Raw genomic sequence first — 19,052 nt, 5'->3', positions numbered from 1 at the left:
CTGAACAGATCTGTGAACAACACCAAGGCCACCTCTATCACATATCTGCTTGGTAAAAGCTACTGGTGATTAGACTGGGCCCATCCAGATATTACGACCATTTCATACTTAATCCTTGAAGTGTGTTAGTAGATAAAATTTTGACATCTCTGTTTTATTCTATTACATTCTATCTGTTATAAGGTTATGTCTTATCTCCTGTAAGGTCACCAGTAGCCTTGCAGTCTTGTACAAAAATTTTCTCTGTGTTTCAACTTACCAAAGAGAGAATGAAATGCTATTCCTGTTTCAGTAACATTAGATAAGGAAATAACATGAGCAATAACATGAGACTAGGAAAGAGGAAAAAAACAAAAGATCTAGGGAGACTCAAAAGGTAAATTATTCAAATTTTCAGTGCAGATTGGTTAATCAGCTTTTCATAATCAAGAAGAAGGGGAAAAGAGTAGTCTTTACAGGCACTGGGGGCCTTTTTCTCATAACAATTAATTCAACTTATTAAAACAATTTGATACTTCATAAGAGATAGAGGCAGCAGGGATGTGCAAAGAGGGATGATGCCTCTCTGCCATGATACTGAAAATTCGCCAACAGTTAAAGGTATATAGTGTGGAAAAGCTGAATTACTCAAGATGACATGCAAATAATGCAACAGATTGATGATGAACCTATGAGAATTGATTTAGGAAGAGACAGACCAACAGGTGTTCAGAAGCTTGGAACTTACCTTTCTGATAATATAGTATAATCCAAAAATAAAACCTTGCGTTGGTACAAGAGGTAACAAACAATGCAGTATAATCCAGAATCATAGTCTCCATGACTTCAAAGTATGCTGAATTCAAATTACTCATTTTTGTAAAACAGAGTAGCAGACAGTAGGCAAATAAGCATGCCAAGTGTGGGGGCCGGACCACATTATAAATTGTAACACCCAGTCCTTTCCTCTCAGCTTTAGATTCAAGCAAGTGTGAAATGTTTTGGGATTTACCAGGGGGGAGGGGTGAGTTGGCTTGGCTTGGTTTTTAGCTACTAAGATGTTCATTTCTTGCTGATGTCCACTGCCCCAAAATTTGAATGTCAGTGTAATACTTAACTAGGCTCTGAGCCAATCTTTATAGGCTGTTCAGGAAAGATCTTTCTGCTTCAGAGGCATCTCACAGCAGAGAAAAAGCTTAGTTAAGTAAGAAAAATTTTGTACATAGTTATGGAATTTTAAAAACAGTCATAACTGTTTGTCAGTTATTTGACAAACAATGTCACGTTATGGCACAACTGACAATCCTTACAGCCAAGGCAAGATATCATGTCAATAAAAAGCAGCACACATGTGCTGTTTCAATTCTGAACAGTAAGAAAGCAAACCCTTGAAAGCTATCTCCCAAACACAACACAAACCAAAGGCCAGGAATACATCTTGCAGCAATTAAAGAATCATCTCAGGTAAATTTCTGTATCCCATTCTCACAGCACAGCAACAAATGTTAAATTCTAAGTAACAAAAATGTGTAACTAACATGTTTGCTGAAACTGCTTGGCAGTCTAACACATCAGTGCACCAGGCACTCTCCCAATTAGCACTCCTGGTTATGGCCCTACCCTCTTCTCCCGAACCACATCCAGTTCTATGCAGACAATCATTACAGCATTTAACAAAGAACATTGGGCCATTTTGAAGGAGAAAAGGGCAAGAACTAATTTTTGACAGGATCCTCACTGATTAGTGCATTTCCTTAGTGGTACTAGAGAGAATACACATGAAAAATGGGTGCCTTTTTTCTAGAATAGCTCCTTTGCAGAAACTCATCCATTTAAAAGTGGATGTATCTCCTGAGAGCCTGAGGACAGGAAAACACACTTCACAAACCTATAAGCCAAACCAGCATTACAGGATTCAGCATCAGAAGAGGTTAGTATTGATTTGTCAGATAGACTTCACATCAGAAAGAAATTATATTGAAATAATTGAAGGTGTCTTTAAGGTGAAACAGGCAGTCAAAAAGCATACACTACTACATTTTGCAGCAGTGTTAGAAAACTAACTGGAAGTTTCCAGTTCTTCCTCTTAAAATAAAGGAATAGGCATAAAGTGCTGCAGAAACCATTAAAAGACATCAGCCCTAAGCATACACAAATAAATACATAGGAACAGAAATGTAGAAAACAAAATGCATGCACAAAAAAAGTGGTTGTTCTCGTGTTATTCTACTCTAAAATCCCTGAACACCATAAAAAAATCAGACAGCAAAATCAGTTCCAAAGTCTTATCACAAATGCTCAAAAATATTCAAGTCCTGAGCTGCAACCTCAATCAGATAAGACTAGCATTTTGCTGTGACCATAAGGAGAATGTAAGAAAGAATGCCAGAAGACAAAAAGGAGAAAAACAAAGTTGCCATTACCAGTTAGGCAAACTGCATGCAACATAAAACAAATTCCAACAACTCATGACAAAAATCTGTGCTGAAATATGAGGAGTAAAGCAATGCACAGTCCTAAGAGCAAGAAAGACAACTACTATTTGAGAAATTACACTGAAGCAACTTAACAGTCAGTCAAGATGCTGCTCCAGTCTAGCAGGCGCTAGTCTCTTCAGAAGATCACAGTCATATGCAGTGAGGTCTTTGCAGTTACCTCATACAAATACATTTGTTAAGGATTAAATCTCTTATCACAACCACAAAACAAAGCACATAAATGCAGTAATAGCCCCTACTCAAGTCATAGATGTGATATGCTCAACCTCAAATCTTCTCTGCTGCCAACCAACCTAAAAAAACTGTAGAATTTGGCTACACTGTCCTAAAAACAATTTTGAACTGTTGCCTCCAGACAGTAGCAAATACATGATGAAAGTGACAAATATGAAAATGCTCTTAATCCTTGAATGTTAAAGCCTTCTATTTATCATTATCAGTCTAATAATGCACCATACTTGACCACTACTTTGTTTACACCAAATAAACTGTGATACTCTTCAATGTTAAAACACAAATATACTACTCTGTCTTGAAGAACTGAAAGAGACCAGCACATGAATACAGAATCAGAGCAACATGAAATGTAGCTCTTACTCTCATCACAAATATTTGCTCTAATTTTTCATTTATATTATTCCTTCCTTATTGAACTTCTCGACATTTACTAAAATCTCAAAAAAATGAAGTAATTTAAAACTAAAAAGCTGGGTTCCCAAGGGTCACTGAAGTCCTAAAATCAATTTTCCACTCATAACCTAAATTTTCCAGCTGTGCTCATGAGTGTTGTATTCATAAAATGTAAGAGTTTGGGGAATACTTCCAGGTTCTTCTGCACACAAATTCTGACTGCTGAATTCCCCTAATGTATCTGCACAACATGGGTACATACCACTAGGCTTTTAAAGCAACTGAAATGGTATTCTTTTAGCAGCATTTTTAAAGCAAAGTGGTAAAGCACCTTAAAAAACTCTTTTCACATCAAAAGAACTCGGAAAGCAAGCACACACTTCATACACTTACTACATTTTCCTTTTCCACATAGTAAGTTACACTAAGGGACAGGAGAGGAATCTACATTAGCTGAAAAACAGCTTCAGATATGTTTCTGCATTTGATATAACATGATTTATCTGTAGAAAATACCAAAAACATTCAAATACACAAAACACATGCAGAAACATGCACACTTCAAGCTGTAGCTTTCTAGGACTAAAATACTACCAGAAGACATGATATTATCTCCACAAAACGTATCAATGTACTTCAGTCAATTCTACAGGGCAGATATTCTGAACTATTTCCAGGTTCCAGACAGCTGAAAGTGAAATTCAGAAAAACATGTATTGATTCAAAACAGTAATTACCAGTTACCACAAGCCCACCTTCTAACCACGGACCATCTATTTGTTTAATTAGATTGTAAGTTTGATTACTAAAACATTTTCTTCAGATTTGATCATTTGCAACATTTTCTTTTACAGCACCCAGACAAGGATGGAAATTTTTACATTGTGCTGCTAAAACTGGATCTCCTATTTCTGATAGTAAAGCTTAAAAAAATCATCCATATTGTATTATTTTTCAATGCACATGTTCATTGCTTTGAAATAATGTCTGGGTTGGGAAGGATAAGCAGATGTCATAGAAGTGTTACTTAACATCCTTATCAAACTAAGCCAAGCATATATACACAAAACAAAGGAATTTTAAAAAGGACAAAGTACTCCAAATAAAACATGCACTGTAAAAACCTGGAATTTAGCTGCTAGTCTCTGAAGAGCTTGTTTTTTACCAAGGGCACAGACAGTGAGTGCAAGTATCCTTTTTGTCTCTAATCCCAGCTGCTATATGCCACTGAGAAGCACTAAGCTTTAGACCTAAAATCAAGGGGTATTTGAATGAAGGGGCACAGGGATACCAAGAGAAACACAAGTTACAAACTGAGACAAAGTAATTAAATAAGATTACAGAAAGCATGACTTGCTGACAGAAGATGATGTTCTGATTTGCACTGGATGAAGCAAGGATCCTACAGAGAATATGATTAGCATTGAAGAAGTTAGTGCTACATGTATAGGGGAAAAAGTAAAGCCAAGACAATAAGATCAAAAACAATTATGAAATTGTGGTATTGAGTGTTCTGCTTTGAAATCACAGCAGTAGCTTATGGATTTTTATGAAATTTTAATGTTCAAATTAATAACTGGTACTTTACAAGCAATTTGAAGCAAGTATTGCCTCAATCTAATAGAAGGAATTAATAGCATCTCAAAGCCTGTGGGCAATTTTGAGAAAACCGCTAATTTAACAAATCTAAAACTTTTGACTTTTAAAACAAATATAGTTTATCAGTTGGTTAAAGCAAATCTAAAATCATTATGTGAAATATGACACATGAACCAGCATCACAATCAAAACTGCATCAAATTCAGAGGATGCATCAAAAAAAATTGAAAAGAAAATACAGACAATTACTAGTTTCATTAGTTGTGGCAAAATAAGTAAAACCATTTGTCAAACCAAGGACATTTCATGGAACTTTATAAAACAAAATCCTGTTTCAATAAGCTACTGTCCTTGATGCAGCTATTATTCCTACTGTTACCAACAAAACAGGCCAAGAAAAAAATAAATGTAAAAAAACCTACACAAGTAGATTTTGGAGATAAGCCAAGCAACTCAGAAATAGGAGCTAACAAGTACACAGAGGATACCAAAGCTGCTTGATTTTATGACCCTTAGAATACAACTGAGATCAGTTCAAATCATTACAGACTCTACCACTGAGCTCACCAAAGGATATGACACAAAGAAATGTTAACTTTATGTTCCGCCTTCTAAACCTAATACAAAACAATCAGTCAGCTTTGTGACATATTGCAGACTTAATCAAGAAATGTTGCTACTATTATCAGAAGGCCTTAGGAAGAAGTGTGATATGGGCTACAGGCACCAAGTTTGGCCCCACACCAAATATTTTAGCTCCAAATGCAGCATGGTTCTCTCTTTTCTTTTTTTGATATTGGAGTCTGAAATAAAGTGAGCACAATACACAGAAAAGCAAAGACTGGGGGTGGGGGATGTAATCTGAAAGATTAAACCTTTCAGAAAAGCTTTCACAGCTCAAATAATAGCAAAGTGTTTTAGAGGACCTGACAAACATGTAACAATGCATGAATGTCTGGAAAGTAGAGGTGAATAAACTGATCAAGAGATTGTACACTCTATTAGGCCTGCAGAAGTGACAGCTAAGGAGAGGAAATATGTTCTTTATCTCAGCATCTCTTCTCTCAGAAGGCTGGTCTTTTGCTTTCTAACAGCAGATATCACTGCCTATCACTATCTAAGCTAAGAAACCATGGATTCTAACTTTAGGTACCTATTTAGTACCTAAGATGCCCTGTTTTCTATAACAGTGTATAGAATGACTCAAAAATAAATATGGCTCTATCCAGAAAAAAAAATTACCAAGGTTATACAAAATTTAGGGGGTTTTTTTTTTCACATTTTACATCTGTGTATGTTGCTCATGCAATGCATTCATAAAATGAAAGAGCAAGTGTCACAATTTAAATAGTTTTGAGTAGCTCAATTACTCCAAAATGTTTGAAGTTTTAGTAAATATAGAGAACTTTAGTTTGCAAGTGTGGCCCCTTTCAGGCAGGTCTGGGCACTACTACTAAGCAGTGCACAGATACACAGCTATTCCCATACAATACCAGAAGCATTATATCTGTCTGCTTCTTAACTGATCAGTCTGAATCCACTGCAAATTGCCATTTTTTTCTGTTGTTTGTTTTTTAGGGTTTTTTTAAATCCTTCTCTGGTTCCACACCCTCCACAAACTTTTTCTTCCATACACAGAGAGATACATCAGACCTGATTCACAATTACACAACTGCTCTTTGATACTGTAAAACCATTTCCACTAATACAGAAACACCAGCAGAAGCAATGGATAAGATCTCTTGCTTAGAGAAGAACACTTGACATACACAGTATTCAAACAACTGAAAATTAAGAGCCCTTCCAGAACCTCATCTGTAAGGCTGACTTTTACACCCTTTTTTCTTCACTTTGCAAGAGACACAAGGCCAAATTCCAAACTAATAATCTTCAACTTTTATCATTTTTTCCTCAGCAGACCACCCAACAAACATATTCCCAAACACAAACTGCATTTTAAAAAAAGACAGTTACAGTCTACCTCTTTCCTTTCCTCTCCTGTAGAGTGAAGGTTCCAAGACAACCCTTTCACTTCACACATCAATTTTCAGTATTTCAGAAAGAATTCTTTTCATTAAACCTTCTACTCCAAAGAAATCTCACCTGCTTAGCAGCTGTGAATAAGGCCATTTTTTCTCATGAAGTTCTTTCCTTTCTTTCTGATTTCTCAGTAAATGCATTTCCAGTTGAGCCAATAAGCAAGCACTTAGAAAAGTCTGCAAAGGTCTCAACAATTTATGTACCACATTTCAAAACATCTATCTACAAAAATAACTGTTTTCCTGTACTGAGGATAGAAGAAAGGAATAGTCAAGGCTACATAATGACTGTGCCCCTTGCCATCTTTTTAGAAACATATGGAATTGGTATAAATTGATTTTCTCAAATCTACAAAAATAGCAACTTTCCATTTACACCACATTTTCCTTTACATTGCCTACTTCCATTTCTACAACAGTAAGTCTGAATTTTGTGATTAAATTATTTTTACCTCATACCCATTCTCCCGCAAATCAATGCATGTATTAGATTTCCAAGTGGAATTTTCCATGTTGACTATAATCATATCACTGTAAACAATGCAGTGCAGTCACCCCGAATTTAAAGAAGGATTAGATTCCCTATGAAAATTTTCCAGCATTGAAAAAAAAAAAAAAGTGCGTATATACCTAGAGAGAAGAAAATAAATAAACACAGCATTTTCTTTGACATTTGAGAGGTTTCATGTACAGATGTTTTCTCTGCTGTTGGTCAATTTCTCTGCAAGTCTAATTAAAAAAGCTCATGTAATTACCCGAAGATTTACAAGACACTGTTTACAAGCCACTTAAAGGCAAACTGAAATTAGCAAAACGAAAAGTGAAGGCCCAAAGCATCTGTCTGACAAAGTGAAAGCTTAATCGCCACTGGAAGCATGAGTGAAGCTGGCTGCTTCTGGCAGTAAGGTTTCTCCCAGATTCCCATATCCTTACAAATACGTGCTACTTTTACCATCCATCATCTGGGTTCAGAGTCATTAGTTTAAGGCAATACGAAGTCTACTGCTTAGTCAACTACAAACATACAAACATAGGCTGTTAGCAGACTGCAATTAAGAATGTAATTAATACTGTTCAAGAAGTAATTAGCTGCTTTCACCTTTTTCAAATTTATTTGCAAGAAATTGTTATTTCAATCCATACTAAACTGCACTTGAAAAACTTGGAAGTTGAAAGAAATTATCAATTTTATCCTGATGTTTCTTACCAGAAAAGTGTTCTTTGCAATTAAACCTTCACAATCTGCTCATTGAAAAGGAGCATATACTACCAATTCAGATGCCTTTAATCTTCTGTGAACACAAACACACAACTAGACATAAGAAAGAGGTTGTAGTAAGATTAAGAAGATATGTGTATTCAGGTTGCAACCAATTAAAGGCTCCGTTTCTCTCAGAAGCCTCAACAGAAAATCTTTTACATATCAAGGTGAAACAAGATCCATCCAAGTCTACATATTTACTTAAGGCTTGTATTTTGAGATTCAATTCAAGCTACTTCCTGCCTTTTTTTTAAACACAGCACGATGTGTTTAAAGGCATTAAACACAGCTACATCAGGTTCCTATCTAAAAGGAAATGGTTTGTGTGTCCTGTAAATCAAGCTTTGAAGCAAACTGTGTACAAAGAACAAAAAAAAAAAAAAAAAAAAAAACAGTTATACCAACCTCACTATTAATTTACTCGTATGCTATTTATCATTGTCTTGTCAGTTTCATTTAAATGTACCTTTACCTATGAAAGCACACAGCTTTTAAACAGATTTACCTGCTTTTAACATTTCTACTTCTAACCAAGAGAACTGACAAAGTTACATGAAGTTATCTGGCCTTGTATTGAAGATCACAGGTTCTGTAAAGATCACAGAACAGTCTTAACTCAGAAAATGTCCTTTTCTTTTCCACCGTTGATTTTTGGGGGTCGTTGTTTTGCTATTTGGAGTGGGAGGTGGATGTTTTGTTGTGGGGGGTTTTGTTTGTTTGGGTTTGGTGTTTTTTTCATTTGGAAGTTTTTTGGGGTTTTTGGTTTTGTTTTTTTTATTTTCTTGGGGTTTTTTTGTTTATTTCTTTCAGAATACTCTCAATAGTCTTTACAAGAGAGTATCGATAATATATGAGAAAAAAGAAGGAGCAAAATAGATGGATTACTCTCACAGAAAACAAAGAGTGGAGAGCCATTTAGGGTTGGGGATTTTTTTATGGTAAAAACATATACTATGACTATAAAATAACCAAGTCACTATTTTGGAATGTACTATAAAATCAAAAGGTCAGCAAAGTAAACAACTCAGACACTTAATATTTATTAACAAAACTTAAAACAGCAGCTACACCCCTTGTCATATAACCTGCTTTCCCGCTCACAAGATCATCATACCAGTCTCTGGAATAATTGCATGGACAACAGACAAAGACAGAAACAAAGCAACAGAAGAACACAAGGGGAGAGAGAGGACAATGTAAAGATAGATTCACTTTAATGGTCTAATGAATACAACTTAAGTGTAAACAGCATTTCTACCCCTCCAATCTTTTTCTAAGTGACAGTATGTCAATTGCAACACTCCTGACCACTGGCTGATTTTCTCCATTCTAGAGCCAGATGCTAAGGACAGTCATAGAGCACACAACTTAAAAAACTGCATGCACTGCAAGTGTGACTAGGCCCCTCTGCTACTTGGATTATTCACTGTATAACGTTCAATACTCTTAGGTGACTGTAAATAGTTCAGTAAATTTTTCTGGTATTCATTCAAAATTGTTTTGTTAAAGTTACAGAAAATAAAATAAAAATAACACCTGCAGAACTCAACTCATTTCTTTCACACAAAGGTTTAAGTTATAACTTAGTCAGACCAGATTGCTGTTCAATTCAAAAGGAAGAAATCCGGTTTGCACTACTAAATGGATTAGAGCAGGTTTAAGAGAACGAAATCCGGTTTCACTATGAAGATATACCTCTTGAAACTTTTACATCCTCTAAAAGCTGTCATCTGCAGTCTCTACCTGCAGCAGAGGTTCTCCCTCCTACTTGGCTATCAATTGATAGAAAATATTTAAGATATAAGGACTGACTAAAGTTACTTTTTTATGGAAGTTTCTCACTTCCCACAGACAAGTGTTATCCTACAAAAAGTTTAAAAGTTAATGGATTGTTTAAAGAGTCCAAGAGAATTTCAGGAGTTCCATATGCTACATAACAACATGTGCTAGAGATTCTACTTGTACACCTCTATCTAACAGAAACTGTCACACTGGATCAGCACTAAGCTGAAAGCACGGATCAAAAAGGGTGTCTTACTAAAAAGTTCAGAACTGCGCAAGTTCAGCGCATGTTAAACGCTTTATGGGGGTTTATATTACTTAAGAGTAACGATCCCAAATATATGGAGACTTTCCTTTTCACCCTCCTCCCATTGAAATTGCAGATGTGGAGGAAAACAAAAGAAAGGAAGTACATTCATCGCTGAGAGCTACTTGAGCAAAGGGGCTTTCTGAACAATGGGCCGTAATGATGTAGTTTGAGGTGGTGCTCCATTTTGGTGAAATATTCAAAAAGTAACTACACCGTCTCTTCGGCTGTAGTCACATATTCTTTATTAATACACTTCCCGTCAATAGATATATGTATATAAGTATGCACATTTTAATTATTTGAGCGGTTTATGCATTATCCTGGAAGGGTATACGGGTCGAGTCTTGGGTTCAAACAACAAATGGTACCAACACTGTGTGATAACTCTCACTGTCTTTGGGACACGGGGTTTTCTAGAGTTTAGGGACGCTGGCGGAAAAGCCAGCCCAAAGCCGCCCGGGAAAGGAAGACGCGCCCGCTCCGCCGTTCAACAAAGTGCGCCGCGGCCGCCCGGAGCGCCGAGCCCCGCCAAACTTTCACCCCCGCGGCAATTAACGCCCGCCCGCTGCCCGGCGCGGAGAACCACGCCGCCGCCGCCGCTCCCGGCTCCCCGGGAAGCGCCCGGGCACGGGCTGCACCGCCGGCTCCGCGGACGAGCCCCGCACCGGGCAGCCCGGCCNCCCGCCCGCCCACAGGTGTCTCCCCGCCGCCGCGCCCGCCGGCACCGCGCCCCGCCGCAGGTGAGCAGGGCAACTTCCAGCTGCGGGGAGCGCGCCCCGGCCCCCGCCCCTACCTGCAGCCCGCGCCTCCGCAGGATGCCCGGCTCGTCCATGCCGGCGCTGCGCCGCCCTCACGCCGCGCGGCGCCGCCTGGCCATGCCGGACCGCCCGGACCCCGCTCCGCATCCCCGCAGCTGCCGAGCGCTGACATCACGCCCGCGCCGATTGGCGCCGCCGCCGCACGTGACCGCGCGAGGTGCGCGCCCCGGCAACTTCGGGGCGCAGTCCGGGGCCGCTCGCGCCGCGCCCGCGCCGCGGCCATCGGGGCAGCCCGGGGCGGCAGGGCCGCGAAAAGGAGCCTTGCTTCTCCCGCGGGATGGAGCCGCAGCAGTGCTACAACGGCGCCGTGTAAGAAGCCGCGCCCCACCGGATTCCCAAGTGAGGCTGCGGAGAACCCGCGGGGAGAGGACGGATTGTCTCAGGGGTGCAGGCAGCGGCCACAGTCCGGCTGTGACCTTGGGCTCGTCGCCCGAGGGCCCCTCATCAGCTCAGCTGACCCGACTGGTGCAAGGAAAACTAGTCTCCGTCAAAAACTAGGTGCTAGATCCTTAAAGGTTATGTCTGAAAGCACAGATTTTAAGGAGCAGAACGGCAGTGGGAGTTTTAATATCTGCCAAGCCGCTGGTTAAACAGAGCACTGATTCCCCCCCCCACCAAAGGCTGTCACCATACTATTAGCTATTCACCCATTAACAGTCTAAGATGAGACTATGACAATCACACCCTTAAATCTAGTATGAAAAAGAAATATTGATTTCCTGTCATATTGCATCATTTTGAGAAGAAGTCCATGTACATTCCATAGCAGTAAAACCTGCCAGGAGCAAAAGCATTTAGAACAAAAAAAATGAAGAACTGCTGAAAGGATAACACTGAGCAGTAACAGCTTATCTGAAGAACAGATAAATAAAAGGCTGCTGTATTCCCTGCCCCCCAACCCTCAACTCTTCTTCATATGACTGAAATGCATTAAAGTTATTGTTTTACACTCATTGCAATTAAAAAATACATAATTTCTGCTATTAAGCTACATTTCTCTGATACTTCCAACTGTATTATTCTAAAAAGCAGTCAATTTTTATCTAAGTTACGTGGTGACATTAACTGAACACGTTTCCTCTTCCCTGCCCCTCCATGTCTCCAGCTCCAAATGCATCCATCACATTCAGTCAATGGCTTAAAACTCAGCCATCACAGACTTCAGTTACAGCATTAGGGCAGTACTTTAGTTAAGAAAGGAGACACTCATACTGACCAAAACTCCAGTTCCACAAGAGGGAGACAAGGAAAATCAAACACACCGATAGATTTACAGAGCTGTAGGCCAGAAGGGGATATGTGACCATCCTGCCTTCCTCTGTAACAAATGCTACTCAGCCCCCTGGAATTCATTTCTGAGGAGTAGTATCTCTTTAAGCAGCATGCTGACCCTAGTGAAAACGTTTTTGCTTTACAGTATCAAACTGAAAAGGGACTAGATCCTCTCACTTGCTTGAAACAAAGGGAAAAAATGCTATTTCCTAACATTATTTGATGTAACTCCTATGGATTATTATCTCCTACGGATTCCACCCAATATTCCTATTTTCCCTTTTCCATTTCAAAATGTCATCTTCCTTCTTCTTGTAACACTTTAAAACTTTGTCCCAATCATTTGCATCCATATTGTTCTCACACAGGATCTCTTCTGTGTTTCTGTTTCTAAAAACAACACAGGTAAATGAATGACAATCTAAATGCTGTTGCATGCTTCCAGTAAGGGTGGCAAAAATTAATTAACCAAAGACTGTCAAGTTTCAAGAATGAGAGGCAAAATCTTACCATTTGTCTCTCACTGCAACTTTCAGCTGCAATGTTGTTTGCACAACCAAAGACTGTCAAGTTTCAAGAATGAGAGGCAAAATCTTACCATTTGTCTCTCATGACACACTGCAAGTTTCAGCTGCAATGTTGTTTGCATTTTTACACCCAATCTTGACACATATTGCACAAGTTTTACTTTAATTACTGAAATACAAAATCTCCCAGTGCTCAATTTATCAGTTACTTTAAAGGTAAGTAATACTGAAGTGCAGTTAGCTTAAGTCCAACCATCATTTCAGCCTAACTGTGTATTTAAGTGAGTATGTATGAATTAAAAGTAACCCATGCCATCTAGCTCAGAGGTCAGTACTGGAACAACAGCGTAAGAAAGTCGTACCACTAAGTAATGTGTCACTGACAGGCACAGATGCAAAAACTCCACAACCAAACAAGACACCTCAATGTCACAGAAGCTGTAATTTCGTGGCAGAACAATTTACAGAAAGGATTATAGGCAGACAAAGAGCACAGACGTACATGCATGAAGAAACTATCCAACTACAGAGTGCAAGTGTAACATGTTTTGCAATATGCTGAAGGTCACTGGTACAGCTACCTAAGTAATACTGGAAGGCAGAGGAATGAAACAAAGAGAAGACTGCCTTCCAGTGGAAGATGACATAAATCCCAAATAGAAGAGTATAAAACTAATTTCAGTAAGAAGTGCATTCACTATCAACTCTAGAAGCAGCGTTTTCCTAGGCTTGAGCTGCATTTTATAAAGGTGTATTGGAAGGAACTGAAAGGCAGATGTTTGCACATAAGAAGGAAAGCATCCACCGAATTTTCTCATAATTTATGAATCTCTTTAGTTATAGCCAAAAGTGCATTTTCATGTTTAAGAATGCATATAGCATAGTTTTTTTCTGGAGGTTTTCATTATTTTCAGATTGTTACTTCAGCTATATTCACCATCAACATCATGGCAGGAAAAATTGTGGTATATAGGAATTTGTGTTTTAGAAGAAAAATCCATGCTCTTTGAAACATTTTAATATAATTATCCTTATATATACAAAATACAGCAAAATACCTCATATATTCTTTCACATCGCTTGTAGCAGAAAGGCACAATTCACTTGTACATGTACCACAAAATAAAATCCGTACAGTGAATGAAAAAACTTTTTTTTTCCTTCCTTCCATCAGGGAAGGCAAAATTATTTTAGGACAACAGTAATCAACCTCCAATTTTGTCAAAAATTTTTTTCCCCTATAAATGAAGCATTTGACCTGATTAAATGTGAAGGATGTTTCAGAATTCATTTAGACACATACTTCTAAACCCATGTTTATTTAAGGCTGCAAAGAAACATGGTAGAAGATAGTTTTCAGGACAATTACATAAACCTAGTAAGTTTTTATCTTCATTCAACTGCCACTTTTTTTTGCATTAATCATACAGCTTCATTTTAAAAATAATACTGATTGACAAAACAAGAAAATTTAGAAATCGCTGTAATTACTGAAATCAGCCAATCAACCAGATAAAACCTAAGCATGCAAAACTGTACATGAATATGTAACTAGAGTTTTACAATGCAGATTTAATTTAAATTTAATTTTATGCATACACATATCCCATGTGTGGCTGCCACTCTCATACTACACATGGTGGTAGTATATGATAAATCATATTAATTATGCACCATGAAAAAACTCATTTGTACTCTGCCCCTAAATCTATCTCTGTCAGGGCTACTTTCTATACCTTAAATACTCTACAGCATCCAGTCACCATCACTGAGTTTTAAAAATAATTATTTTCTTCCTAAATGTGAGAATTCATATGCTTAGAACAGATAACAAGCAATGAAATAATTGCCTTATATTCTGATAACCTGCTACCCAAAATAACAGGAACCTTTTTCCAGCACAGGTAAAAAGGGAGCTTTTCATGGTATTTTTGTCCACTGATAAGCTATTCAGCTAACTTACTAGAAAAATTAAAGTATTTTAACTGCCTTACTTTCAGAAGTCAAGGTAAGTGGACAAACTACAACTACAGATACCTGGAAGTGATTAACATTAATTCTTATGCAGCCTTTTTCCAAGCACATTAGAGAAGAGAACTCTTGGAGTATACGACAGCGTATGTTCCCCTGGATGTTGTAGTTACAATGGGTTTGAAACAAACTCCTGCAAACACTGCTTTTGTGGTTTTGAATGGAGAGCAGCCCCACAGTAATGGACCTGGGGGCCCTGGTCCATGGCAAGTTGAACATGAGCCAGCAGTGCCCTGGCAGCCAGGAGGGCCACCCGTGTCCTGTTGGCATCAGGGACAGCATGGCCAGCCGGGCAAGGGAGGGGATTGTCCTGCTCTGCTCTGAGCTGGGGCAGCCTCACCTCGAGTGCTGGGGCAGTTCTGGGTGCCACAGTGTAAAAAAACAGAAAGCCTTTAGAGATTGTCCAAAGGAGGGCAAGAAAAATGGTGGAGAATCTGGAGGGAAAGCCAGAGCAGCTGAGGTCACTTGGTCTGTTCAGCCTGGAGGAGACTGAGGACAGAGTCTACGACGTCCTCACAAGAGGAAGCAGAGGGACAAGTACCAATCTCTTCAGTCTCAAGACCAGTGACAGGACTTGAGGAAAAGGCATGAAACTGCCTGGGAGGGTTTAGAGGTTGGATATTAGAAAAAGGTTCTTCACCCAGAGGGTGGCTGGGTACTAGAACAATCTCCCCAGGGAAGTGGTCACAGCACCAGCCTGACAGAACTCAAGAAGTGTTTGGACAATGCGCTCAGGCACATGGTGTGGCTCTCGGGGTGTCCTGCACAAGACCAGGAGTTGGACTCAATTATCCTTGTGTGTCCCTTCCCAGCCACACTATTCTGTGCTTCTGTAGCAGTTAAAGAATAAATTTTCAAGGCAAAACAACATTACGGTTCCACAAAGGAACTCAAGGGTTTTTTTCTGAATGGTCATAAAAGAAATTGAGCCACCTTTGTGTTCCACACCAAAACAATCATACTCTGCATATGATTAAGAAATAATCTGGATAACATTCCTGTTCTGTAGTATTCTGAAAACAGTTTCAGTTCCTAAAGGAATTTTACACTGAGTATTTTACACTGAATTTTAAACACCCTATGCAGACACATTTTTTTTCTATTACATACACACAAAAAAGTCTCTAAAAACATCACTCAGAAGTTTTCAACTGTCCCGTACATATATATCCACACCAAACCATCCATACTGTCACTCCACAATGCTTTGGGGAAAAGGGATTTAATTAGAATTTTAATGGATACCAGATCATCATCACAAGATCTCACAGAAGCACGAAAGCAAAATCCATGTGTGGTGCTGGGAGATGGGAGATGAGCATATATATATATTTTTTAATCAATCTGACAGAACTGAAACAAAAGGGAAATGAAACAAAATGAAGATTACCTTTAAAGAATTTTATACAGATCAACATCTAGCCATCTTAGATAAGTCAAAACCTTACAGTATCACTCTGTACTTTTACATAATACAAGAGTTTTCTTTAATGCAATGGTTTTAATGTTACCTGAGGAGAAAAGGGTTATGGAAACAATTCTATCCATCTGCCTCTTGTTCCTTCAAGTTCTAGAAGTTTTGTTATCTGTGAACTGTCACTAAAATTGGCTACAGCACCAGAAGTGAGACGTTTCATCAAAATTAGCAGCAAAAATTGACAGACCAACACTTAACGCTGTCACCGAGATAAGCAACGCTGAAATCCGCCCGAAGCTGCAGATACCTATTCAGTCTGTACATCTAGACTAGGAAACAGAACGGTAGCTCTACAATATATTTTTCAATAATTTTCTCATACAACCACAGGAAAGGTTGTTGTTTCAGTGTTAAAAGGAAAGTGTATTTAAGATACTCAGTGCAGTAATATAGGCCAGATTTATCGCAAACTACTTGAATGGAGTAATGAAAATCCACCACTCAGTTCTCATTATTTATTTTCCAAGGCTTTATTTACCCATAGAAGTGATGCAATGACATCATATGCAGTTGCACATTACTTTAAGAAATTGAGAAAGCAATTCTCACACTTTAGAGTGTTAGGGGTTAAAGTTGGCGTGTCTAAATTTGAGACTGATAAAGCAAATGTATTAATAATTATTAACATACATTGAAATTCTGAGAAACTTATGAATTTAACAGAATCAAGTTACATCCCCAACATCATAATCAACTACTAACAAGGCCCAGTAATTCATATACAATTTTAGACACTGCAAGTATTTTTACTATTTAAAGTGGAAAGCTTACACAATTTCATCTATATAGCAATTTATGCTCCTGTATACGTTTGCCTAATGTCCCTTCTGAGGGTCTATAAAATGTACAGAATAAATGCTCCATGTGAAACCAGCAGTTCCCTTTCAGGGTGCAACATGTTAACCCACTACTTCCCAGAAGAAAACAGACATGCTCCACTAGCCAAATGTCTTCAAGGCACCTCTGAGTCCCCAGCTACAGCACTGGGGAGGAACTGCTAGCCTAACAATAAAACCATGGGTTCTCACCAGTTTTTTCCTCTATCCTCCTTCAGTATTACAACCCTACCCACACACACAAAGTGCATTACTCCATTTGCATCTCTTCTATGCTTCAGAAATAAGGACTTTTGGGCAATAATCACTGCATGGATCGACAGAGCACCGTTTAATTTGTGTTCTGCTCCACGACATTACACAAACACACAGTCAGGTAAGCCAGGCTGGCTTCCTGAGTGTCCAACATGCATTCCAACTACCAGGTCCAGCAATGCATTAAGAGACAGTTTATTCTTTTCTCTGTATATTACTAAGGACACAGATCACAAGCAGGGAAAATTCAATATTCCTCAGTTAGCAAAACTATAATTCTCTTCTTCTAGAGCTGATAAACAAGTTGCAAACCACAGCAGACATGTGCAACAATTTATTACAATTAAGGAAGTAGGGTTGACTGCTGCTGTTTCTTAATAAAAGAAAACATTGCTGATTCTGTTACTTATATTTTAAGGTTCTTGAAAATCAAGTACTTTATCCCATGGAAGCAGGTGTACCTTGCCAACAGTCCCCAGTACACAGGCAGGCACCAGGAGCGGGCACATTCCAAGGAGAGCGCAGGCACACACCGGGTCTTCTCGCCACCTGCCGGACAAAATCCCACTTGCACCGACCTGTTTCTGGGTTCACCGCTCGTTCGGAGGGGCTGATTTGCTACCTTATGTAATCAGTCCCTCATGAAAATACTACAAGAAAAATAACTGATGCAGACGAAAAGCAATTTTTCAAATAAGTGACTTAAAGAAGTTAATCAATTCCTCTTTCAGTGACAGAACATATACATGAAGACAGCTCACAACAAGACATGCCAGTTTCATCCAGTTTACCTTTTCCATCAAATACTGACAGTGTCTATTACTCCATCAAAAGGCATAGCTAGATCATCAATTTAAAAAAAGGCAGTCAGCTCTCCAATTCTCTACATCTTCCATAATTACACAACAACAAAAAAGAAATTTCTTTCTGAAAAGACAAGCACATTGTGAGTACAGTCTGAATCTCTCATGGGTCTCCTTTCAACAAGAACTGAAATACACATATAATGCTCTGCCTTTTTTTCAAAAGTTGCTGAACTATTTGTCTCTCAGTATCTTCCCAAAGAAAGCCTAACATCAAACATACAGAAGCGATGCCATTCTTAATCTTGGAATTTGAAGTGTCACACATATAGCTATGTTTTCAGAGAACAAATAAAAACCCCTCTGAGTTGAGGCTTTTCTAACAATCAGCTCAGTGGAATATTTCACATGCTGTAAATGGAACCAAATTCTTTAAAAAAAAAAACTCATGGCAAAACAGTAATAGCAATTACATTCAGAATAATCCCTGTTATACATTTAGGAGTTTGATTCTTAAGTGAAATCAGTAGTAGGCAAGCTCCACTCCAACCAAAATTATCAAACTTTGACAAGGTTTAAGTTCTTGTTTTGCGATCACTCTGAACAATGATGCATCCAGTCTCCTTTATTTTGATGTCACATTTTCCTTTTTAGAAGCATTTAGTCTCAACACTTGCAATAATAAGTGTTTTCTCAATGAGATAATATATTAATGTACTTTCTCTTAAGGACCCACAATTTTTCTTAATGTGTTTTGGCTGTTTCTTCAATACTTCCCACTACACATGGTCCAGCTGCTTCACGAAAAATACTCTCCTTCATTAGAGAGCAATAGTTAAGCCTTCCAACATTCAAATTAATTCAGAAGATAGTTTACCTTGCTGAAGTCTTGTGCTGACTCCCTATGGACAGAAGTTCCATTACAAATCAGCAAA

The 19,052-nt window shown here is 38.6% G+C and overlaps 1 protein-coding gene across 7 annotated transcripts in view; it reads right to left on the bottom strand.

The window, feature by feature from the left end:
* MAST4 (microtubule associated serine/threonine kinase family member 4) overlaps positions 1 to 19,052 on the bottom strand; it is a 275,565-nt gene that overhangs the window by 172,098 nt on the left and 84,415 nt on the right. The window contains exon 1 of one of the 7 annotated variants that reach the window (XM_039709642.1): positions 10,892 to 11,154. The exons of 4 other annotated variants lie outside the window; for them this stretch is intronic. In XM_039709642.1, coding sequence (XP_039565576.1) covers positions 10,892 to 11,139 — 248 coding nt within the window. In that variant the 5' untranslated portion in view covers positions 11,140 to 11,154. Of the gene's footprint in view, positions 1 to 10,891; positions 11,155 to 19,052 lie in introns of those variants that run through there. 2 more of the 7 variants (XM_039709643.1, XM_039709648.1) reach the window with 2 other exon arrangements.

This window comes from Passer montanus, unplaced genomic scaffold (assembly GCF_014805655.1).
Source record: "Passer montanus isolate IOZ18808 unplaced genomic scaffold, ASM1480565v1 scaffold22, whole genome shotgun sequence".
Taxonomy (NCBI): domain Eukaryota; kingdom Metazoa; phylum Chordata; class Aves; order Passeriformes; family Passeridae; genus Passer; species Passer montanus.
The sequence above is the reverse complement of the archived record's forward strand: the minus strand, read 5'-3'. Positions and strand labels throughout refer to the sequence as shown.